The sequence below is a fragment of the Chanodichthys erythropterus genome, chromosome 5 (genome assembly GCF_024489055.1).
Source record: "Chanodichthys erythropterus isolate Z2021 chromosome 5, ASM2448905v1, whole genome shotgun sequence".
Lineage (NCBI taxonomy): Eukaryota > Metazoa > Chordata > Actinopteri > Cypriniformes > Xenocyprididae > Chanodichthys > Chanodichthys erythropterus.
This window is the reverse complement of record NC_090225.1, coordinates 12,291,506-12,314,907: the sequence shown is the minus strand read 5'-3', so window position 1 is coordinate 12,314,907 and position 23,402 is coordinate 12,291,506. Positions and strand designations below refer to the sequence as shown.

Below are 23,402 nucleotides of genomic sequence, written 5' to 3'. Positions count from 1 at the left end.
TTGTTTGCAGAAGCCATGATTGATAATGTTTTCTTGCAGGTGTATGACTCCTCTGAACTTTCCCTCACTCTGTATCTTGCTCTCTCATTGACTGTAGGTTGTCGCCAATGTCATTTCCAGTCTAAATACATTTCACACTGCAGGACTCTGAGTTGCAGACAGGTCCAGATATTTGGCATGCTAAATATTTTACGGCCATCAGTGATGCATCTGTGTTTGTCTCAGTTTCCGTCTTTGATAACACAAACTACGTGATTGTCACTCACATGAACGAGCACCGATTTGCCCTTCGATATTAGGAATTTGTCTGCGATTTTCACAAAACTGTTGGCGAGTGAATATGGGGGTTATAATCATGCAGTCTGTGCTCAGCATTATTGAGCAGCAAATAAGCATTTTAGAATGTTTACTAAAGGATTATGTGACACACAGGTCTGGAGTAACTTCTTTCTTCTCAAGCCCCGTTCACACCGTCAGCGACTTTGTCGCTGTATGTAAAAAGTAGCATTCTGCTGTTGGAGAGTGTGATATAAACTACAGCAGTGCTCAGTACAATGAATCATTAACTAGATTAGCGATCGATCAATCAACGAATTAAACCCACTCACACTGTCAAATTACTAAAACGTCATTCAAATTTGACGAATATTCAATTTTCTTGTCCCCAATCATCAACATAATGCAGGGGAAACTAATATGAAGTGCAGCAGTGTTAAACTGTTCACTGCATCATATAATTAGAACAAACAATCAATGTATGACTCAAACTCACTAAGACTGCAGACAGTTTCTTTCACATGCATCATTTTATTATGTCCATATATGTGGTTACAGATGGGAACAAGACTGTAACGTGAGCTCCACTGAAAGTCTTCTCTCCTATTGGTTGTTGCTTGTGAAATTTGCTGCTCATTTGCATAAAGTTTGCATAAACTTCACATTTCTGAACATTTGTCACGTGACTCGCATCGCTTGACATGCCTACATTCTTTCGCCAACAGTCACTGTCGCTTGTGTTGTCGAAATTCGCCGGCCCTTTGAAAATGAATGGGCTCATGTCACTTTGTCGCTGACGGTGTGAACGAAGCTTTAGTATACTTCTTTTTGTATGAACACCGTCGTAATTAAGTAAATGTTGGCACACATATGTTAATGAATTTGTGTTTTTGACTTATTTCTCATTATATGACTCTTCCTGAACTACGCTGAACATACCTGCAGTAGAGAAAGGTGTTTAAATCTTGATTGAGGACAATTGTTTCCAGAGGTGTTCCGCTTTCTATAAAGATCAAGGTGTATGTGCTCGCTGAAGTGGGTGACTGTTGAAGGAGGTTTTGAGGTGGCTTGCTGGAGCGTGATCACCAAGCCTCACTCGCTGCGTCTCCACGTTGAACTCTGTGGGAAATTGCTGCCTGTAATAATATTTGGAAAGGGATGGAGTTTCAGCTCAGGCCTTGTACAGCGCACACAAAAGCACTTCTCTCCACTCTCTGTAATGTGAAGGTTGTGCTTGGGCAGAAAACCACGCAATGTCTCACATTCTGTCCTGTGTTTTCTGTCTGAGTCGCTCTCTCTTTCGTTCTCTCCCTCTGACTCTCGGGACACATGGTCGAGTTAAGATGGAAATCTGACTTTCATTTGCTGACCTTCAACAAGACTAGATAAAGCTAATGGAACAAGTGCGCCAAACTGCTTATGTTCATTTCATTTTATAATATTGTGTTTGGCTGGTCACATTTCCTGGGATAAGTTAGATTCAAGTTTTTCTGAATTGGGTTTTTATTTGTCTTTAATTGAGTTCTTATTTGACCAGACCTCTCTTAGTTGGCCCATGTATGACAATTTACTAGGAAAAGGGGATTCATGAGTGAGTGTGTCTGTTAGTGGGCCTCTCTCTCTCTTTCTCTCTTCCTCTTTCTCTCTTCCTCTTTCTCTTCCTCTTTCTCTTTCCCTTTCCCTTTCTCTTTCTCTTTCTCTTCTTCTTCCTCTTTCTCTTTCTCTTTCTCCCAGAAATCTGTATAGGGCTAATATGTGATTTGTTCACAGTGTTTTTGTAGATTATTTCAGCCTTAACTTAGGTATTTTTGGTTATCGTAAATGTTATACTTTTTAAACAACTTAAAAAATCTTGATGACTGATAGAATATTACTGACAATAATAATGGGTTACAATAATATTTGTATATTCATTTCTGATATTCAAAATTTCCCTCTTTTTGCATGCTCATTTGTGATTGGGTTTCTTTGCTTCCTTTTTCACATGTATTTAACCATATATATGGTCACATTTAAACTGCAAACACAGTTGTGTTGCAAGCCCTGATATTTCAGTAAATGCAAATTTTGTTTATTAATATAATCTGTGAAGCTGTGATTAGTGCAGTATGTTCCACACAAGCCTTTGCATGATTTAAATAGTCTAATTTAAAAAGATTTATGCTTAAGTGAGCTTTAATTTATTCTTAATTAAGTCTGTGGGTTTATTAAAGTGTAAATTGCTGTTCTCTTGAGGCATTCGTTATTATATTTGAGCATTTACTGCACATAATGGTGAGATAATTTTCTTCCTGTATTCTTTTCTTTGTCCTCAGTGTCTATCGGGAGGCGGGTTCAGGACCCTTTAGCAGAGCTTATTAAGATTGACCCTAAACACATTGGTATTGGCACCTACCAGGTGAGTCACATGACACACAAACTCATTTGAAACTAGTTTTGTGCATCTCCTCTTCAAAAGCATGCTAATAATGGGTTATTAGTTCATTATCTAAGTGTTTTTATTGCAGTAATGTTTATTGTGTCTTTATTAAACACACTGTCAACAGCTGTGTGTCCTTTCACATAATACTGTGTACATGATGTTGTGCCTGGCTCTGTTCTTGATGCAGTCAAATGTTCAAAGTGATTGTAGGCGCATTCCCAACTTTCTAAGCCAGGCTCTGATTTTTAGTTTTGAGTAATAGGAGTTTAAAACAGAAGTCAGCTGGACTAGTGAGCTAATCCTGTCTCTGACTGTTTGCTTTTGCAGTCTCATATTATGAGTAATCCATTTTTCTCATGAAATTAATTCTACTATGATTCCCAGTAGCATCATTTGTTGACTCAAGGCTGGGCCTGATTTGAGTTTTTTTTTTTTTTTCTTCTCGCTCTTACTTTTCATCTTTTGATTTTTCTCTCGCTGTCCTGCATACTTGATTTCTCTCTCCTGCCCTCTGCTGCTCTTTTTTTTAAACATCAAGGTCTTCAGCTCTGCAGAACTATAAAAAGTTCTTTATATACAGTACTGTGCAAAAGTCTTGGGCACGTCAGTATTTTCACCCCCCCAAAAAAGGTTTTAAGTCAGTTATTTATGTCTTTTGCTGTAGTGTCAATAGGAAATATCTGTTCGCATTTCCAAACATTCATTTTGCCATTAATTGTAATAATCCAGTGAGATTTTTTGAATACACAATAAGACTGACAACAGCCGGTGCTCCACATGGAGATCAGAGCTCACCATCATCAAATCCGTCTGTGATTACATGAAGAAACATATGAAACTGAGACAAACCAAATCCAGAAGAACTGTGGCTGTGTCTACAAGAGATTTTAAGAAACCTGCCTCCAAAGCTAGCAAAATGATGTCCAGGTGTACCTGGACAAGAGCTGTTTTAAATGCAAAGGGTAGTCACACAAAATATTGTTTTGATTTAGGTAATATAAGTTAATTGATATATAAAATCTATTTATAACAGTATTTTTTTAAAAACATCCTCACTTTACAGCATTTTTACACAATTGCCTAAAACTCTTCACAGTACTGTATCTTTGCAGGCAGGTTTCTTCAAGTATCTTAGAGACACGGCCACAGTTCTCATGGATTTGGTTTGTCTCAGTTTCATATGTTTCTTCATGTAATCACAGATGGATTCAATGATGGTGAGCTCTGATCTCCATGTGGAGCACCGGCTGTTGTCAGACTCCTTGTGTATTCAAAAATCTCACTGGATTATTACAATTAATGGCAAAATGAATGTTTGGAAATGAGAACAGATATTTCCTATTGACACACTACAGCAAAATATATAAATAACTGGCTTAAAACCTTTTTTGGGGGGTGAAAATACTGACGTGCCTAAGACTTTGGCACAGTACTGTATTTACTACCAGTTTCCACAAAAATATGAGGCAGCACAACTGTTTTAACATTGATACTAATAGAAATGTTTCTTGAGCAGCTAATCAGCATATTACAATGATTTCTGATGGATCATATGACACTGAAGACTAGAGTAATGGCTGCTGAAAATTCAGGTTTGCTATCACAGGAATAAATTACATAAAAAAAAACATAAATTGTAATAATATTTCACAATATTACTATTTTTAGTGTATTTTTGTATTTTTTTTCTTCCATATTGCGATGTATATCTGAAAAAATGTAAAGTGTGACTTGATTTTTTGTCATTTGGGAATTGATTGGGTGGTTGTGGTTTGCTATTGCTGTGATCTCATGTGAGTGACGGGTCGCCCATGCATGAACCAGTAAACACATCGTCAGTGAAGAGATGTTATTGTAAGAGAAAGGGGAAGATATTAGTAAAGATTAGGAGGGGACATGGTTTTTTTTTTTTTTTAAATATTGATGTGCATGTTTTTTAAAAAAATAATTCCAATATTAAAATAAGTATATCAACTTCGATTTTATGGTGACTTTAAATGTAAATTTAGATGTTGTTAAATCTGGGAACGGGCAATGTAAATGGCTAAAGTACAGTACAAAGTAATTGTAAGCCAAGTCCACTGCAACTTTGGAGCCATTTTCCAAATAAGGAGAAGAAAAAACAACTTGCGTCTTTACAAAAGGATCAATATCACGTATCGCATACTTCTCACTTTTTGACTCAGAAAACATGTGCTGATGCTCACAGGTTTAAGTCAGCAGAGGATCAGGGTCACCTCGCCTTGCCCCTTGCACAGTGTGAGTGTTGTCTAGTGTGCATCACAGTGACCCCCTGCACGTCTGTCAGCACTTAGCGTTTATTTACCCTGCCACATAATCTGAGCAACACAAGATGCCTCTCCACCACACTGACATGCTGAGTGATAAGTGTGTGTGTGTGTGTGAGTGTGAGAGAGAAAGAGGTTTACAGTACATATATCTGTGTTTAGTAGACAAATAGATTGGACCATGTATAGTGATCTTATTTCTTATCTAAAGTATCTCAAGTAGGGCCATAAGCACTATAATCATTGAAGGGGGAGTTATTATACCACTCCCCTCAATCATGAATATGAGGTTATAAACGCATATGTTTTCAGCACTATTTAATTGTGACAGGAAAAAAGGTGTTTTAGATTGTTTGTTTCTGTAAGGTTTGCCTTTAGGGGTAGTCTCAGTTTAGAATTACATTAAAATATATTATATTTGTCTTTCCGCACTTATGGCAATAGTAATACGCTATTAATTGAATTCCATGGTATTGCTGATATTAAATTTCTAATATGCTACAAATGGTGATAAATGGTGTAAAAATGGATATTTATTTTGAGATTTACTAATTACTACTAATTATTAGTGTTTTTATTCATATAAATAGTTAATTGACGAAAGGCCTTTTGAATATAAGCATATGGGAAATGGGCATGTACAATTAAATATCTAGTATTACACAGTGTATATATAACATAGTACAATATAGAAAAAAAAACTAATAACCAATATGGACTGATATATTGTGCATTCCCAAATAAAATGTAAAATGCTAAAAGGAAAGAAAGAAAGAAAGAAAGAAAGAAAGAAAGAGAGAGAGAGAGAGAGAGAGAGAGAGAGAGAGAGAGAGAGAGAGAGAGAGAGAAAGAAAGAAAAGAGAAAGAGAGAAGGAAAGAAAAGAGAAAGAGAGAAGGAAAGAAAAGAGAAAGAAAGAAATAAAGAAAAGAGAAAGAAAGAAAGAAAGAAAAGAGAAAGAAAGAAAGAAAGAAAGAAAGAAAGAAAGAAAGAAAGAAAGAAAGAAAGAAAGAAAGAAAGAAAGAAAGAGAGAGAGAGAGAGAGAGAGAGAGAGAGAGAGAGAGAGAAAGAGAAAGAAAGAGAGAAAGAAAGAAAGAAAGAAAGAAAGAAAGAAAGAGAGAAAGAAAGAAAGAAAGAAAGAAAGAAAGAAAGAAAGAAAGAAAGAAAGAAAGAAAGAAAGAAAGAAAGAAAGAAAGAAAGAAAGAAAGAAAGAAAGAAAGAAAGAAAGAAAGAAAGAAAGAAAGAAAGAAAGAAAGAAAGAGAGAAAGAGAGAAAGAAAGAAAGAGAGAAAGAGAGAAAGAAAGAAAAGAGAAAGAAAGAAAGAAAGAAAAGAGAAAGAAAGAAAGAGAGAAAGAAAGAAAGAGAGAGAGAGAGAGAGAGAGAGAGAGAGAGAGAGAGAGAGAGAGAGAGACAGAGAGAAAGAAATAAAAGAGAAATAAAGAAAGAAAAGAGAAAGAAATAAAGAAAGATAGAGAGAAAGAAAGAAAAGAGAAAGAGAGAAAGAAAGAAAGAGAAAGAAAGAAAGAAAGAAAGAAAGAAAGAAATATAAAGAAAGAAAGAAAGAAAGAAAGAAAGAAAGAAAGAAAGAAAGAAAGAAAGAAAGAGAGAAAGAAAGAAAAGAGAAAGAAAGAAAAGAGAAAGAAAGAAAGAGAAAGAAAGAAAAGAGAAAGAGAGAAGGAAAGAAAAGAGAAAGAAAGAAAGAAAGAAAAGAGAAAGAAAGAAAGAAAGAAAGAAAGAAAGAAAGAAAGAGAGAGAGAGAGAGAGAGAGAGAGAGAGAGAGAGAGAGAGAGAGAGAGAGAAAGAAAGAAAGAAAGAAAAGAGAAAGAAAGAAAGAAAAGAGAAAGAAAGAAAGAAAGAAAGAGAGAAAGAAAGAAAAGAGAAAGAAAGAAAGAAAGAGAGAAAGAAAGAAAAGAGAAAGAAAGAAAAGAGAAAGAAAGAAAGAGAAAGAAAGAAAAGAGAAAGAGAGAAGGAAAGAAAAGAGAAAGAAAGAAAGAAAGAAAAGAGAAAGAAAGAAAGAAAGAAAAGAGAAAGAAAGAAAGAAAGAAAAGAGAAAGAGAGAAAGAAAGAAAGAGAAAGAAAGAAAGAAAGAAAGAAAGAAAGAAAGAAAGAAAGAAAGAGAGAGAGAGAGAGAGAGAGAGAGAGAGAGAGAGAGAGAGAGAGAAAGAGAAAGAAAGAAAGAAAAGAGAAAGAAAGAAAGAAAAGAGAAAGAAAGAAAGAAAGAGAGAAAGAAAGAAAAGAGAAAGAAAGAAAGAAAGAGAGAAAGAAAGAAAAGAGAAAGAAAGAAAAGAGAAAGAAAGAAAGAGAAAGAAAGAAAAGAGAAAGAGAGAAGGAAAGAAAAGAGAAAGAAAGAAAGAAAGAAAAGAGAAAGAAAGAAAGAAAGAAAAGAGAAAGAAAGAAAGAAAAGAGAAAGAGAGAAAGAAAGAAAGAGAAAGAAAGAAAGAAAGAAAGAAAGAAAGAAAGAAAGAAAGAAAGAAAGAAAGAAAGAAAGAAAGAAAGAAAGAAAGAAAGAAAGAAAGAAAGAGAAAAAGAAAGAAAGAATTGGGTGGAAACTTTTACTGTTAAATTGAAGTTGAACTGCTCACTTAAAGAGTTCACCTTCACATGACTTTTGATTGCACATCGCCCTCTATTGTTGCTTGTATTGTCATGACATGCTATTTAGTCAAAGTGGGTGGGACTTCTAGGGTTTTGGTTTATATAGTTAACTGTCAATCATTGAGACATAGGTGGAGTGTGTTCAGGTTTCCCAACTGCTTAAAGGTCCCAGAGGGCACATTTTACCATTTTACCCAGCTGTGAGAGAAAACATCATACACACCCCTGGATATTAAGGAAACTGTCACTCTCCTTGGCGCTCTTTCCTTTGTGTTTCTCATTTCCAAACATTAAAACCAGCAATAATCATTTTTATTATATCATGTTAATGAGTGTTTATCAAAGATGTTTTTTCAGGTTGCCTGCAGGAATATGCATATGTTAGGTTGTACTTTAATTTTGAATTATAAAATAGGTTACATTTGAATGTTTGTTCACACAGGGACCAGTCTGTTGGTTACATAGGTATAGTAAATAATCTTATCTTATTTTTACACCATTTATTGCAAAAAAATTTTCGATGGTTTAGAAGGTTGTGTAAAGAAAAAGTACCAGTGATGTCACTCCAGCCTTCTCTTTTTAATGAGCCTGCTGAGACTGTTCCCTCAGGGTAAAACGGAAGAGAGTGAATGAAGGTGTAAGTATTGACTGACAGGAAGCTGATTGACGATGATTGATAGCTGAGTCCATTTTCGCGTGGGAAAAAAGAAAAGTTATGTGCTTTGCTAAATACATTCACTCATTCTGATCATGTCTGATCTAGCTTTCGTTTTTCCATCTTTTACCTGTATGACTTTTCCCTCCTGCTGGGTAAAGTCAGCAATTATCTTTCTATTTCTTGTCTTATGGCTGTTCACATTCGTAGTAAACCTTTTAAAGAAAAGTACTAACATAAGTGTTTTTTTTCTCATGAGTCTAGTAGTGCAATATGCCTGGGTGCAGCTCATGTTCTGTTTGACAGGTGTTTACTGACTCCAGACCTGGTCTCCAGGCTTCACCTGAGGTAAAGGAAAGATGGAGCAGAGTGTAGGTGAGAAAAGTGTCAGAATTAGTCGTTAAAGTGTCAGCCCACTGCCAGGAAACTGCATCATCTAATTTGCTGCCAAAACACTTTTTTTGAATTAATGTACAATGTTTTTAGTGGAGCAAAGCAAGCTTTGAATAATTCTTATGTACAGAGTTCACAAGGTTGTGGCAACCTGGAAACATCAGGGAATTGTAAATTGTGTGTTTTTATTTTATTTTTATTTTTTATATATAAATTGCCTGGAAAAGTCATGGAAAATTCTGTAGTGAATGTTTTTTTTTTTTTTTTTCCCTAGTAATGTTCTACTCTAAAATATTTCATAGACCAGATATTAAGCTTTTATAGACTTTTTTTTTTAGTCTATTCTTTAATCTTTTACTTCACAAATTGGTCTAATTTATTAATTAGCAAACCAGTCATAAAACTGAATAATATTTCTGAAACTGAAAACTGAATCAAACTGAAACAAATGATTGGAAAGATCCTGAAAAAGTCAAGAAAAAATCAGAGGAACAAACACTAAAGTTCAAAAGTTTGGGTCAGTATTTTTATTTTAAACAAATGAATACTTTTATTAGGGATTCGTTCAATTGAGCAAATGTGACATTAAAGACATTTAAAATGTACAAAATTATTTTATCTGTTTATAGTTTTCAAATAAATTGGGTTCTTTTGAACTTTCTATTTATCAATGAATGCTGAAATATAATAAGCAGCACAACGGTTTTCAATATTGATCATAGTAAGAAATGTTTCTTGAGCAACAAATCAGCACATTATGATTTCTGAAGGATCATGTGACACTGAAGACTGGAGTAATGATGCTGAAAATTCAGCTTTGCCATTACAGGAATATATTACATTTTAATACATTTTAAAATGTATTTAAGAAGAAACAGTTATTGTATTTTAATAGCCTAATATTTCACAGTATTACTTTTTTTTATTGTATTGTTCAAAAAAGGCACCCTTTGTGAGCTTTAAAGGGTTAATTAACCCAAAAAGGAAAATTCTGTCATTAATTACTCACCCTCATGTTATTCCACACCAGTAAGACCTTCATTCATCTTCGGAACACAAATTAAGATATTTTTTATGAAATCCGATGACTCAGTGAGGCCTGCATTGCCAGCAAGACAATTAACACTTTTAATGCCCAGAAAGCTACTAAAGATATATTTAATACGGTTCATGTGACTACAGTGGTTCAACCTTAATGTTATGAAGGGACGAAAATACTTTATGTGCACCAAAAAACAAAATAACGACTTTATTCAACAATATCTAGTGATGGGCGATTTCAAAACACTGCTTCATGAAGCTTCGAAGTGAATCTTTTGTTTCAAATCAGTTGTTCAGATCATGTATCAAACTGCCAAAGTCACATGATTTCAGTAAATGAGGCTTTGTTATGTCATAAGTGTTTAGAAATTTCAGTGGTTCACCACTGGGGGGTGTGACTTTGGCACCACTGATTCGAAACAAAAGATTCGTAAAGGTTTGAAGCTTCATGAAGAAGTGAAATCGCCCATTACTAGTTATTGTTGAATAAAGTCATTATTTTGTTTGGTTTTTTTGGCACACAAAAAATATTCTCGTCGCTTCATAACATTAAAGTTCAACCACTGTAGTCACATGAACTGTTTTAAATATGCCTTTAATAGCGTTCTGGGCATCTGAAAGTGTTAATTGTCTTGCTGCCAATGGAGGCCTCACTGAGCCATCAGATTTTATGAAAAATATCTTAATTTGTGTTCCGAAGATAAACAAAGGTCTTACTGGTGTAGAACAACATGAGGGTGAGTAATAAATGACAGAATTTTAATTTTTTGGGTGAACTAACCCTTTAAGAGACTTCTTTCAAAATATTATAATATTCAAAATATACATTTTTCTACAAGTGCTTTAATGAATGTCAAATATGTTGACTGATTGACCTCTGAATGATTCTTTAGTGAATTGTATTGAATCACAGTGATTTAAAAATCTTATCCAGTAGTCACACATTGATCTAAAGATCATAAAGTCTGAAATATATAGTTTTCTGTTAGTGCCTTGTGAATTTGTCAAACTGGCTCAGACTGAATCAAAAATATTTCTCTCAAATGACTGGAAAGATGGAAATTTATTGGTCAAAAAGAGTGGGAACATATACATGAACTTAACCTCTGTTAATCTCTTACACTGCTGTCAGGATGTCTTCAGCTGTTTTCAGATGCCTTGTTTCGGGGTATCCACAGGGCATTAAAAAGCATTAAATGGATTAAATGGTCATTAAATGGATTTTGCGAAAATGAAGGCCTTAAATGGCATTAAAAAACATTAAATTTTATTCCTACAGGCATTAAATTTTTTAGATAGTTTTGAAGAAAAATAATACTACCAGTTTATTTTGAATATAGTCTTCATAATTAATAACTTTGATTTGCTGTCGCAAAATATGTACATTGATATTCACACGTGGAACCAGTTTAGTAATGGCCTCCGGCCGGTGCAATATTACCGTAGCACAGTTTTGGACAGCAGTGACCTGGAGGCTGCATCAGTGTTGCCAACTTTAACGACTTTTCAGACCCCTTTTGCAACTTTTTTCCAAGAAAACGCACAAATATGCTTGTTAACCTGATCTAGCTTGTGAGACCCTCCCGGTACTGCTGCACGTGCGCAAGATTTTGCTTGCGCACTCTCTCTGCGTCTGCTGTTCAGTGAGTGTCTGATAGGAGCAGCGCATTCAGTTGAGGCTGTGCGCTCTCTCAGAAAACAAATAATATACTGGCTTCGCACCCAGCAAGCTAAACACATCCACTCAATAAACAGTCTTGACACCGGAGTCGTCGTTTTGATTTACTGAATAAATGTGTAAAACTGTAAAACAACATAACACAGAAGGAATACATAAATAAAATGTCACATGGTAAACGTCCAGTCCAACAATGTTCACCAGAAGACAGTTGTACAAAATGATTGTACAATATAAATTTCCCAATGCTATAACATGAAAACATCTACATGTACTTCCTCGCAATCATAATATATTAACAATCAAAAATAATCAAACTCTACTTACAGGCAGTGCCTCGTTAAGAGTTGTTAATCCGATGGACTGACACAGCAAATTAAAGTGCGCTACCATGTGCTTTGCACGTTGTTCTTTTTGAACCCCAGAAACTGAATAAAACATATTCAATCTGCAGAATATAAAACTACCAGTAGAGGGAGCAAAAACACCAAAGCAAGCAAAGCCAGAACACTCCCCGTCTGGTATCACAAAGATACCATATACACTAGCAATTATTGGATTAAACAGCCTGATCTGAAGACACAAGGTATACTAACTCAGATATAGGTCTGTGATAGATTTTTGTTGTCCCATGCTGAACAGTTTTCACCTCCACTTTTCTCACAATACCGTCTGTACTGGGAACAGCCTTCACAATTATCCCCATCGGCCACTCGTTTCTTTTGACTTGTTTGTCTTTGAGCAGTACAATGTCGCCTTCTTTGATGTTTGGATGTTTGTGAAACCACTTGTGACGGTTCTGAAGTGTTCCAAGATACTCCTTCCGCCACCTATTCCAGAATGTTTCTGCTAATGTTTGAACCTGTTTCCATTGACATAGGAGCATGTCTTTCTTACTGAAATCTTCTTGTGGAGTTGGAGGATTACCAGCCTTTTGTGTCAAAAGCATAGATGGTGTTAGGATGAAGGGGAATTCAGAATCTGTGGAGACTGGGACTAGAGGCCGTGCATTAACGATGGCTGTGACCTCAGACATGAATGTCACTAAGACTTCATGTGTAAGCTGTGAGTACTTGTTTTTCAAGAGCATTGAATCCAAGATTCGCCTTGTTAGACCAATCATACGTTCCCAGGCGCCACCCATATGAGAAGAGTGTGGTGGGTTAAAAACCCAGGAACATCTTTGCTCAAGTAGGTATTCTCTCACCTCTGTTTGTTCGTTCTCGCTCATTTTAAGCTCTCTAGAGGCACCAACGAAATTCGTCCCACAATCGGAGCGCAGCTGTTTGGCAGGACCTCTAATAGAAAAGAATCTTCTGAGAGCGTTAATAAGACTTGAGGAAGTCATCGACTCAATCACCTCTATGTGAACTCCTCTGGTACACATGCAAGTGAACAACACTGCCCACCTCTTGCTGTTTGCTTGGCCACCCCTTGTGCGGCGTGAGATCACCTCCCATGGCCCAAAAACATCTAAGCCGACAAAGGAAAAGGGTGGATCCATTTGCAGCCTTTCTGCTGGCAGGTCAGCCATTTGTTGTTCCTCCACCTTGCCTCTTAGTTTACGGCAAGTAACACACCTCCGAATAATACTGCTAATGCATCGTTTAGCCCCAGTTATCCAAAAACCATTGGATCTTATGGTGCCCTCTGTAAGATGTCTGCCCTGATGTTGCACACGTTCATGAAAATGTCTGACCAGTAGGACTGTGATGTGATGGTGAGCCGGAATGATGAGGGGATTTGTTTCTTTATCTCCTATTTCTGCTTGTCTGATGCGTCCACCAACTCTCAGCAAACCATTGCTGTCGATGATTGGATTCAACTTCAAAAGTGGACTATGTGACGGAATTTCACTTGCAGAAGTGATGCATTTCATCTCATCTGTATACACTTCTTGTTGTACACTCTTGATGATGATTTCCTCTGCTTTCAGAAGATCACTTACAGATAAACCCCTTGAGCACCAATGCCAACCTGTGCACTGACTATCGTTACTTGGTCCTGTGAAACAATGAGCAATGTGATGCAGCCGTGCCACAGCTCTGACGACTGTTCTCCAGTCTGAGAATTGCTCAAATCTTTTGGTACCTAGATGATTCACTTCAATCTGCGTAGACAAGACTTTAACCTCTGAGCGAACTTCAACATCTTCCTCTGGGTCAATAAGATCATATGAGTTTGGGTGATCAAAGAGCTGCTCTGATGGATAGTGCAAAAATGAAGGTCCTGTGAGCCAGGTTGTGGCCTCAAGCTTAGAAGATGAAACAGAACGAGAGCCATGATCGGCAGGATTTTGTTCAGAAGAAACGTACCTCCACTGTTCAGGCTGAGAAGACTGTCTGATGCGCTGCACTCTGTTGTTCACATATATATGGAACCGTCTTGACTCGTTATAGATGTAGCCTAACACTACTCTACTATCTGTGTAGAACCTTATTCTATCTAGCTTTAGATGAATCTCTTCTGTGATGAGTTCAGTCAGTTCGACAGCCAGGACTGCAGCACATAGTTCCAGCCTAGGAACAGAAAGATCAGGCTTTGGAGCCAACCTCGCCTTGCCAAGAACAAAGCCAACCTCTGTTTTCCCATACTGATCCGAAGCTTTCAAGTATGCAACAGCTGAGATGGCCTTCATGGAGGCATCCGAGAAGACACATATTTCAGTGTGTTTGGCTTCAGAAAGAGGAATGGATACATACATGCGTGGAATGTTCAGACTTCTTAGGTCTTGCAGCGAATGACACCACTGTGCCCACTTTTCATGTCTGCTTTCAGGCAATGGTGTATCCCACTCATGTGTCTGCGATGAGAGTTCTCTTAAAAGTAAACGGCCCTGGATTGTGATAGGAGCTAGGAATCCAAGGGGATCGAACAAGCTATTCACTGTTGACAACACTCCTCTACGTGTGTATGGTTTTTCAGTGTCGGGCACTTGGAAGGTGAACGTATCCGACATTAGGTTCCACTGTACCCCCAAGCTTCGCTGATCAGGTAAGTCATCCGTGGAGAGGTCAAGGCATTTGATGTCCTTAGCCAAATCTTCATTTGGAAAGGCATCCATTACTTTGGCTCTGTTTGCAGCAATTTTATGAAGCCTGAGGTTTGAAGCAGCTAGTGCCTCTTGTGCTCTTTTAAGCACATTGATTGCCTCTTCCTCTGTAGGAAATGACTTTAAGGCATCATCTACATAGAAGTCTTGTTCAATGAATTTCCTCACATCAGTGCCATATTCTTTCTCTTCTTCTCTGGCAGCTCGGCGAATTCCATAAATGGCCACTGCCGGTGAAGGGCTATTTCCAAATACGTGAACTCGCATCCTGTAGTCCACAACCTCTTTAGACAGATCATTATCACGATGCCATAGAAAGCGTAAAACATCACGACAGTCCTCCCGGACCAAGAAGCAGTGAAACATCTGCTGTATGTCGGCTGTGATGGCAACAGGATCCTTTCGAAATCTTATGAGGACTCCTAACAGGCTATTGTTAAGGTCAGGGCCAGAAAGCAGTACATCATTGAGGGACACTCCATCAAACTGTGCACTAGAGTCAAATACAACTCGTATTTGGTCTGGTTTTTTTGGATGGTACACACCAAATGATGGAAGATACCAGCTCTCCTGACCATCTTGTAAAGGAGGAGCTAGCTCTGCATGGTTATTGTCAAGTATTCTCTGCATGAATTCTGTGAAGTCATCTCTCATCTTTGGTCGTTTGTCAAGGTTGCGACGAAGAGACATGAAACGTCTTGCTGCATACTCCCTGTTGTTGGGTAAGCGTCTCCTTGGCTCACGGAATGGCAATGGTGCTACCCAGCTGTTACTTGAGTCCTTGAAGAATTCCTTATCCATAATGTCCAGGAATAACTGATCCTCAACTGAAGGTGCAAATTTATTGTCATCTTTGGTCTGCTGAAACAAAGACTGACCAAGTCTGCAGCTTGATAGGCTAGGTTTGTGGAACTGGGTTTTCTCATTAAACGTCTCCTTCAGTACAATGTGATTATTGCATGGACTGAAGTAAGCTTGGTCTGCCATTCTCTAAGATGTGTGTTCTCATGCAGTTCACCAGAGAGGGCTTGTGGCACTTTCCTAGACACACATTTCCCACAATGACCCAACCAAGGTCCAATTTTTGCGCATACGGAGCATCATGAGGACCGTTGAGTTGTTTGCGGACTTTATGTGCTCGTATTATGTCTCTTCCCAGCAGAAGCAGTATTTCAGCATTTGGATCAATAGGCGGTATCTTGTCTGCTATCTCTTTTAGGTGGCTGTGATGCAGGGCAGCAACTGCGGTTGGTATTTCATCTCGGTTATCTGGCATACTATTGCATTCGATGAGAGTAGGAAGTGGAAAATTGATCTCACCATCTGCAGACTCAATGATGAACCCTTGAGCTCTTCTTCCAGTTGCTTGGACTACTCCTGCACACGTCTTTAATGTGTACGGAGCAGAAGTTCCTTGCACATTGAAACTGTCAAAAAATTCTGATCTGGCCAAGGATCTATTGCTTTGCTCATCTATAATAGTGTAAATCCGCCTGCCTTGGTCAGGGCTGCCAGCAGGATAAACATTCACAAGGCATATTTTAGAGCATGACTTCTCACTAAAACCTTTGCCACAAATCTTGGTGCACTTTGATGACACATCTCCACCGCAGCACTCCTCTTCCTCCCCGCCATGCAGTGAAGGAGGTGTAGAATCAGAACGCCACGGCGCTGGGCCTGGATGGAGAGCAGCCAGGTGTTTGTCACTCTCACATTCAGAACATTTAATTGACACATCACAATTCTTAGCCACATGTTTGTTAGATGAGCAGCATCTGAAACAAATAGATAGCTCCCTTAAGATCCTTTTTCGTTCCTCTAATGGCTTTTCTCTGAAGCCTCTGCATTTCTTGAGAGGATGAGGTTTTCGATGTATAGGACATTGCTTCTCAACCTCGTTGTTTCCTCTTTGAAGACTCTTGGTATGAGAAAGGTTAGAGGAGGACATCACATCCGTTTTATGGACTGAAACAGGTTTCTGAGCATGACTTTCATTATACCTGATCTTTCCACCAGGGTTTATGGAAAGTAAAGAAAAATTGAAGCTAGGATCGTTGCGTGCTCTTGCTTCTGCACATACAAATTCCACAAAGAAGGAGAATGGTGGGAAAGAAACTCCATAAGTGTACTTGTAGTGTGAACCCTGCATCATCCACTTTTCTTGTAGTCCAAAGGGCAACTTTTGCACAATAGGATTAACTCCTCTTGCTGTATCTAGATAAGTGAGCCCAGGTAGATCACCGCCATTCTTAGCTGCTTCAATCTCTGAAAGCAAGTCTCCTAATTCCCGGAGTTTATCATGGTCTTTAGCTGATATTTTTGGAAAAGTCTCTATTTTTGTGAAGAGCTTTTTCAATAGCTTCCGGAGATCCGTAGGTCATATCTAGCCTCTCCCAGATGAGTTCAAGACCAGCTGGTAAGTTCCTTACATTCACAGACTTAATGCGACGGGCATGATCTGCTGAATCTCTCCCCAGCCATCTAATCAATAAATCAAATTCCTCACCTGCTGTGAGATCAAGGTTCTTGGTGGCATTGAGAAATGATGATTTCCAGGCCAGATAGTTTTCCGGACGATCATCAAATTTGTTAAGCCCAGATGTCACTAGCTGATTTCGTGTTAAAAACTTAGCTAAGTCATACGTGGCTACATCATGACTAGAGTGATGAGTAGGATGATTCGTGTCTCGTCTAGGATGGTGCATGGGCGCAGCTGGACTCTTAGAAGGGTGTGAGAAGCTATGTGGAGAGTGGGGGAATGGAGGTTTACTCTGCTGCCTTTTCTCACTGCAACTGCATTGACTGACATTCCAAGAGGACAGAACATGATACACCGGTGAAGAAGGCTTTTTCTCTCTATCATCCTCTATATTTTGGGGTAATTCAGGCTTTGAATTCTCTGGTACAGTATCACTAGGTTCACTATGTTGTTTTACATACTCTTCAGTACGTTGCCTAGGACTTTGCTGTGGAAGGTGGAGAGTTGAACTATGTTGTGATCTTTTTACCTCTAGATCTGCGACTGCAGCTTCCATGACTGCCGCTTCTGCCATTGCAGCTTCAGCCTCTCTCTCCTTTTCCATTACGTCTAATGTTGCTTCAAGGCGAGCTTTCTCTATTTTAATTTCCATTTCCCTCTTTGCAAATGAGGCTCTTGCCTGTGCAGCTTCCGCCTTTGCTCTTGCTTTAGTCGCTGCCATACTAACCGTGGACTTGCTGGAAGTCACGGAACGTCGAGATGAAGCTGACTGACTTTTGTCATCTTCCATGACTGGTCCGAAATATAAGCTTGATGGATTTTACCGTGTGGATACTCTGCAGTTGTCGTGTTAGCCTCTATGCCGTAGATGACAATAGCAGGTGAAATCCAGCTTCCAAGATAAACAGCTCTTGTATGAAGCTTGCCTTTTTACTATACTGGCTTCGCACCCAGCAAGCTAAACACATCCACTCAATAAACAGTCTTGACACCGGAGTCGTCGTTTTGATTTACTGAATAAATGTGTAAAACTGTAAAACAACATAACACAGAAGGAATACATAAATAAAATGTCACATGGTAAACGTCCAGTCCAACAATGTTCACCAGAAGACAGTTGTACAAAATGATTGTACAATATAAATTTCCCAATGCTATAACATGAAAACATCTACATGTACTTCCTCGCAATCATAATATATTAACAATCAAAAATAATCAAACTCTACTTACAGGCAGTGCCTCGTTAAGAGTTGTTAATCCGATGGACTGACACAGCAAATTAAAGTGCGCTACCATGTGCTTTGCACGTTGTTCTTTTTGAACCCCAGAAACTGAATAAAACATATTCAATCTGCAGAATATAAAACTACCAGTAGAGGGAGCAAAAACACCAAAGCAGGCAAAGCCAGAACAAATAAAATGGATACTATTGCTTCTAACCTGAGTGATCATTTTATGTGTACATATAGCCAAAATCACAGCAAATGTCTTTATCTTATGTGTATTGTGATTTTGTCAGACAGCGTCTTGATTATAAATCAGGATTTTAGAGCTGGTTTAACATGTCAGGGCTCGACACTAACGCTTTTCACTTATCCGGGATAAGTGTATTTTTTTGAAAGGGCAAGTGAAAGAGAATTTTAGGACCTGATTAAAACATCAATTCCCCCCCCCAAAAAAAAAATGACTGACTGATTTTATTACATTTAGTCTAAGTGGCGATCGATAGTGGATAATAATAGGCTGTATAATGTAGGCTACTGACGATAACAAGGTTGCGCTGTTGAGGCTCGTGCAGCATCTCGAGGATAAATGGAAACATGAGTGAACCACACACAAAAAGAAACTCAGTTAAAAATACTGCGGCTAAAATTCAAATTGTGGAGTTTTTATAACTTGATACAGTTAAGCAAAATCACATGACCAAGAATGCTTTTTTCCTAAACAGGCTACCATCACAATTAAAAACGTGACACTGATTTCATACAACAGTTAATTTAACAAATAGTTCATATTAAGTCACTTACATTTTAGAAGGAACATTGACTGTTTTTGTTCTATTTAAGCAGCGAAAATAGTTTCAAACAAAAATCACAGCAGAACCATAGTGTAGCAACACTCACCCTGCATCCCAGTGTGCATACTTTTCACCCTATCCGCCCTAAATAGTATTGAATATTACTAATGTCACATACATGTCACACAGATTTAAATATGTCAAAGCTGCAATATTCTGAAAGGATATTGCTACAGAAATTTTAAATTTATATTTACACCACAAAAAAAAAAATATATTTTTTTTTCCGGACAAGCAACCCTTTTACTTGTACAAGTGAATGACAAGGCTTAATGTCGAGCCCTGTTTGTAGTCTTAATGGGCCGCATTTCAGTCATCATTTCATGTTGTCTGCCAACAAAACCAGAAAAATATATAGATGAAACAATTTTATTTGGACTTTGGCTGTATTGAAATATTTTATGTGAGCGAAAAGGGTAGCACCAGAGAAGCAAACAAATGTAAAGGGCTGACACTTAGCAGAATGCGAATGCAACAATGACATGATGAATATTCTAATTGCTGTATGACGTCATCTATCAACATTTACCGACATATATATGGCATTAAAAAATAATAAAATTGGCAACAAAAAGCATTAAATTAGATTTGATGAAACCTGCAGAAACCCTGTTGTTTGGAGCTTTTGTGTTTTGCTGAAAACGTAGGTCTCTGGTTACGCTTGAGGCAGAGGTTTGGGAGGTATGTTAAGGAATCTCCTCAGTAAAACATCTTTGTGTGTTCAGCTCTCTGGGAAGTGTGTTTTCAGAGCCTGCAGCTGGTTAGACCTACATTGGGTCAAAAGGGCGGGGAAAGAAGAGAAGAACTGATTGACATCTCGGAGTGGCAGCATTTCATAAAAAATACCCCTGTTAACTGGGCTGAGTGTGGACAGACATACTTTGTTCTGGCGCTGGGGCATATCCAAACCAAACAGGACCTCGCACCTGAATTTAATCCCGTGGTTTGTGTGAGCCTGTATGTTTTTGTGCGTACGTGTGTGCCTGGCTTGGGTCGGAGACCTCGCCGTGGCTTTGCTGGGCTTGGTGAGGCAATGTTAGTGCGTATTTGTGTTACCACTGGTCCGTCCCCTGCTCTATACCTGGCATGTCGTGGTCCGGGATGTGTGTCTGTTCAAACAGTGGGCAGGTTTAAAAAAAAAACTATATGAACTTCAACCACATTTCTTCACCTATTCCCCAATGCTTTAATTGAGTTTTGGATGTTTTGTCTTCAAGGTTACCACAGCGCTAAGCCATGTCAAAGCTCAGCTGTCAGCCGCTCTTCCTACTGTGAACGAAGACCAGAGAGTGCGGCTTGTTTGCGTTTGAAGACAGATGGAAAGCTTAATATCGGCTTTAGGCGAGCATGGTCTTTCTCAGGCCCTCCTGGAGATGTTGGTTTGATTCTTAACGTATGCTCTCTACCAGATGCAGCTCAGTGCGTCTCAGTTTTAACCTCACTAATTGAAATGGTTATGCAGTCTTAGATATATCCAGTAGGATTGACAGGAGATTGGAGAGATGATGTGGCTGAAAGCCGAAGGCTTTTTCAACTGCAACTACTAGAAAGATTTGAAGTGTCTAGGCTGATTTTTCACATCTGACCACAACAATTTTAGCTTATATTTACATTCTTGTTCAGCTTTGTTCAATTTGTCCACAGGCTTGATGTGTTTTTAAAGCCTTAAAGGGATAGTTCATGAAAAAAAAATGGAAAATCCAAATCTGTAGGACTTTCTGTCTTCTGCAAAACACAAAAGACGATGTTTTGAAGAATGTCGGTAACCGAACAGTTTTGGTGAAAAGAGACACAGAAAATATCTACTTTTATGTATGCTCTATTAGATGCAGCTCAGTGCGTCTCAGATTTACACTGACTAATTGAAATGGTTATGCAGTCTTTGATATATCCAGTAGGATTGACAGGAAATTTGAGAGATGATGTGCGTGAAAATTGAAGCCTTTTTCAACAGTTACTACTAAAGTGTCTAGGCTGATATTTCTAATATGACCACAACAATTTCAGCCTATATTTATTTTAGGCTTTGTTTGTACACAGTGATTGTTGTGTCTTCAAAGACTTAAAGAGACAGTTCACCCAAAAATGTTCATTATTTGCTCACCCGCATGTCATTCCAAACTTGTATGACTTTCTTTCTCAAATGAAGGTATTCTGAAAAATATTGGTAACCAAACCATTTTGATGACCATTGACTTCCATTGTATGGACAAAAAAAAAAATCATCTAATTCTAAAGTCTAAAAAACTTATTTTATGTTCTACAGAAGCAAGTCATACATGTTTGGAAAGACATGAGGGTAAGCAAATGATGACCAAATTTTCATTTATGTGTGAACTGTCCCTTTAATTCGCTCCCTCCTGACCCTGCAGTGCCAGACGGCCTGACAGTTGATACGGATCATTGGCCGCTCTCTTGTTCCATTATATGCTGTTCATTTGACTTTTTCTCCCAGTATGTGAGTGTTAATATCGCAGTGATGGCGTCCCACCTCGTAAATTAGTGTACCCTTGCACATAACTTCCTGGAACATCCTTTAAAAATAGATCTGGGGGGAGCCTTGATGATTGATGGCTTTCTAATGAGTGCGCATTCCATCAGCAGAGCTCCAAACCGCCCGGAGGCGACACTTTTTGGGTGTCTATCTTTCTCAGCCTGCTCAAGGACTGTGAGAATTTTCGTTCCATCCGTGCTCAAGGCGCTTTATACAGCCGACTGGCTGCCAAATACTCAAAAGCTAACCTTAGGGTTTGGGAGCAGCTACATGGGAACCTGTCCACACACTTCTCAGGTTGCATCCGGCTATTATGCGGCAGTATAGGTATTTGTACGATAAAAATAAGGCGTTGTTTGTTGTTCTTTGTGAGAAGTATCTCGAGCGTGCATTGATTTATTGATTATCAGCAAGCTGTTTGTGATTTTTGGCATTTTTCTCTGTGTGTGTGCGACAGTGATGTGTTGATAAGTCTGATGAGTTACAGTTTTGAAATCACAAACATCACATGGAAAAGTGCATTAAACTGTTTGCAAACATGTGTCTAAATATTCTTTTAGAGAAAATACACTCAAAAAAATAACTTGTTGGTCTATCTTAATTCAATTATGACACCTATTTCCACACAGTTGAACTGATTTATTTGAACTTAAGCTAGGTTAATTGTACTAATGAGTGAAATTCATCCTAATTGAATGAGATCACACCAGTTTCATTTGACGTATTCTGTGTATGTTTCCTGAACATAATTCATTCTTGTTGATCCAACCAGTGCTTTTTTTTTTTTTTTTTGTTACCATCATGGTGAAGATGTGCGCTTGTGCTTAGGTTTTGAGAAGCTGTTGTAGACAGACATACATGTTTCATGACCATTGAGAGGGGAAAAGCTGATGACCATATGTAGACTGTGTAAATTTTGTGCTGGCCCTCAAACTAAATTATTTATATTTCTATAAAAACTAAACTAAAATAACACTTATTTATATGCTAAGTAACATTTATAGCATGCAACTAATGATCAGATAAAGAACTTCTCATTATTGGCTTGAGCACAGTTAATGCTCGTTGAGAACAATATAAATTTGTTTTACGTAGCCACCTAGAGCCTAACCACAAGGTCTACACTTCAGCATAATGGTAACCTCAAAAAAATCGACATAACATAAACTCTTTTAAATGTCAAATATAACTGAACTTCAAACTTTAAAAGGTATTTCCCTTTACTAAAAAACACATTAAACAGCACTTAAGTTCAACATTTACTGTCCCAATCTTTCCCTACGCAAAGCATGCTGGGAACTAGAAATCCACTGCCCAGGTTCAATCAATGCAACATAAATGATTCATGTAGTCCCAACACAAATGGTTTAGGTTGACCTAACATTTTGCAAATTTAATTTCATTTAACATAATACAATTGAGTGCGAATGCCAATTAAGTAAAAAACTAAAGATTTGTGTTGGTTCAGCTTATTTTATTTAAATAAACTGAACAAGCAGCTAGAATCATTTTTTTGAGTGTAAGGATCATTAAGAATGATTGGGCTGCCGTTGAATATCTCAGCTACTGCCTTCAGGCTCTCATGTTTATTGTTTAGATTTCATGTTTCATTTCAACACAGGCCTTCCAGTAGCGTGCATTATTTTCTCACCTCTCTAGGGTTACAAAATAAAAGTATGAGAAATTTTGACAGAATTTTACAGCCGATAGCATTCACCCATGAAGGCTGTTTTTGTGCAATAAATGTTTTGGCTGTCTTATGTATTACTTGCTAGATTTAAGAGGTGATATTAGAATATAATTATATATAATATATGTTTAGTGCTCAAGATCTCAATGCCGCTACTGTTACATTGATGTTTATTGAAAGTTTAAGAAAATACGCAACCTGGTGCAGAATTATAACGAGATATTGCAATATAAAGATAATAAAAGGTAGGGTTCTTTTTGT

General features: G+C 37.9%; 1 protein-coding gene across 3 annotated transcripts in view; it reads left to right on the top strand.

Moving 5' to 3' along the window:
- Nucleotides 1–23,402, top strand: part of srbd1 (S1 RNA binding domain 1) — a 74,747-nt gene that overhangs the window by 28,302 nt on the left and 23,043 nt on the right. For all 3 annotated transcript variants that reach the window (XM_067386097.1, XM_067386098.1, XM_067386099.1), the window contains exon 16: nt 2,592–2,674. In XM_067386097.1, coding sequence (XP_067242198.1) covers nt 2,592–2,674 — 83 coding nt within the window. The remainder of the gene's footprint in view (nt 1–2,591; nt 2,675–23,402) is intronic.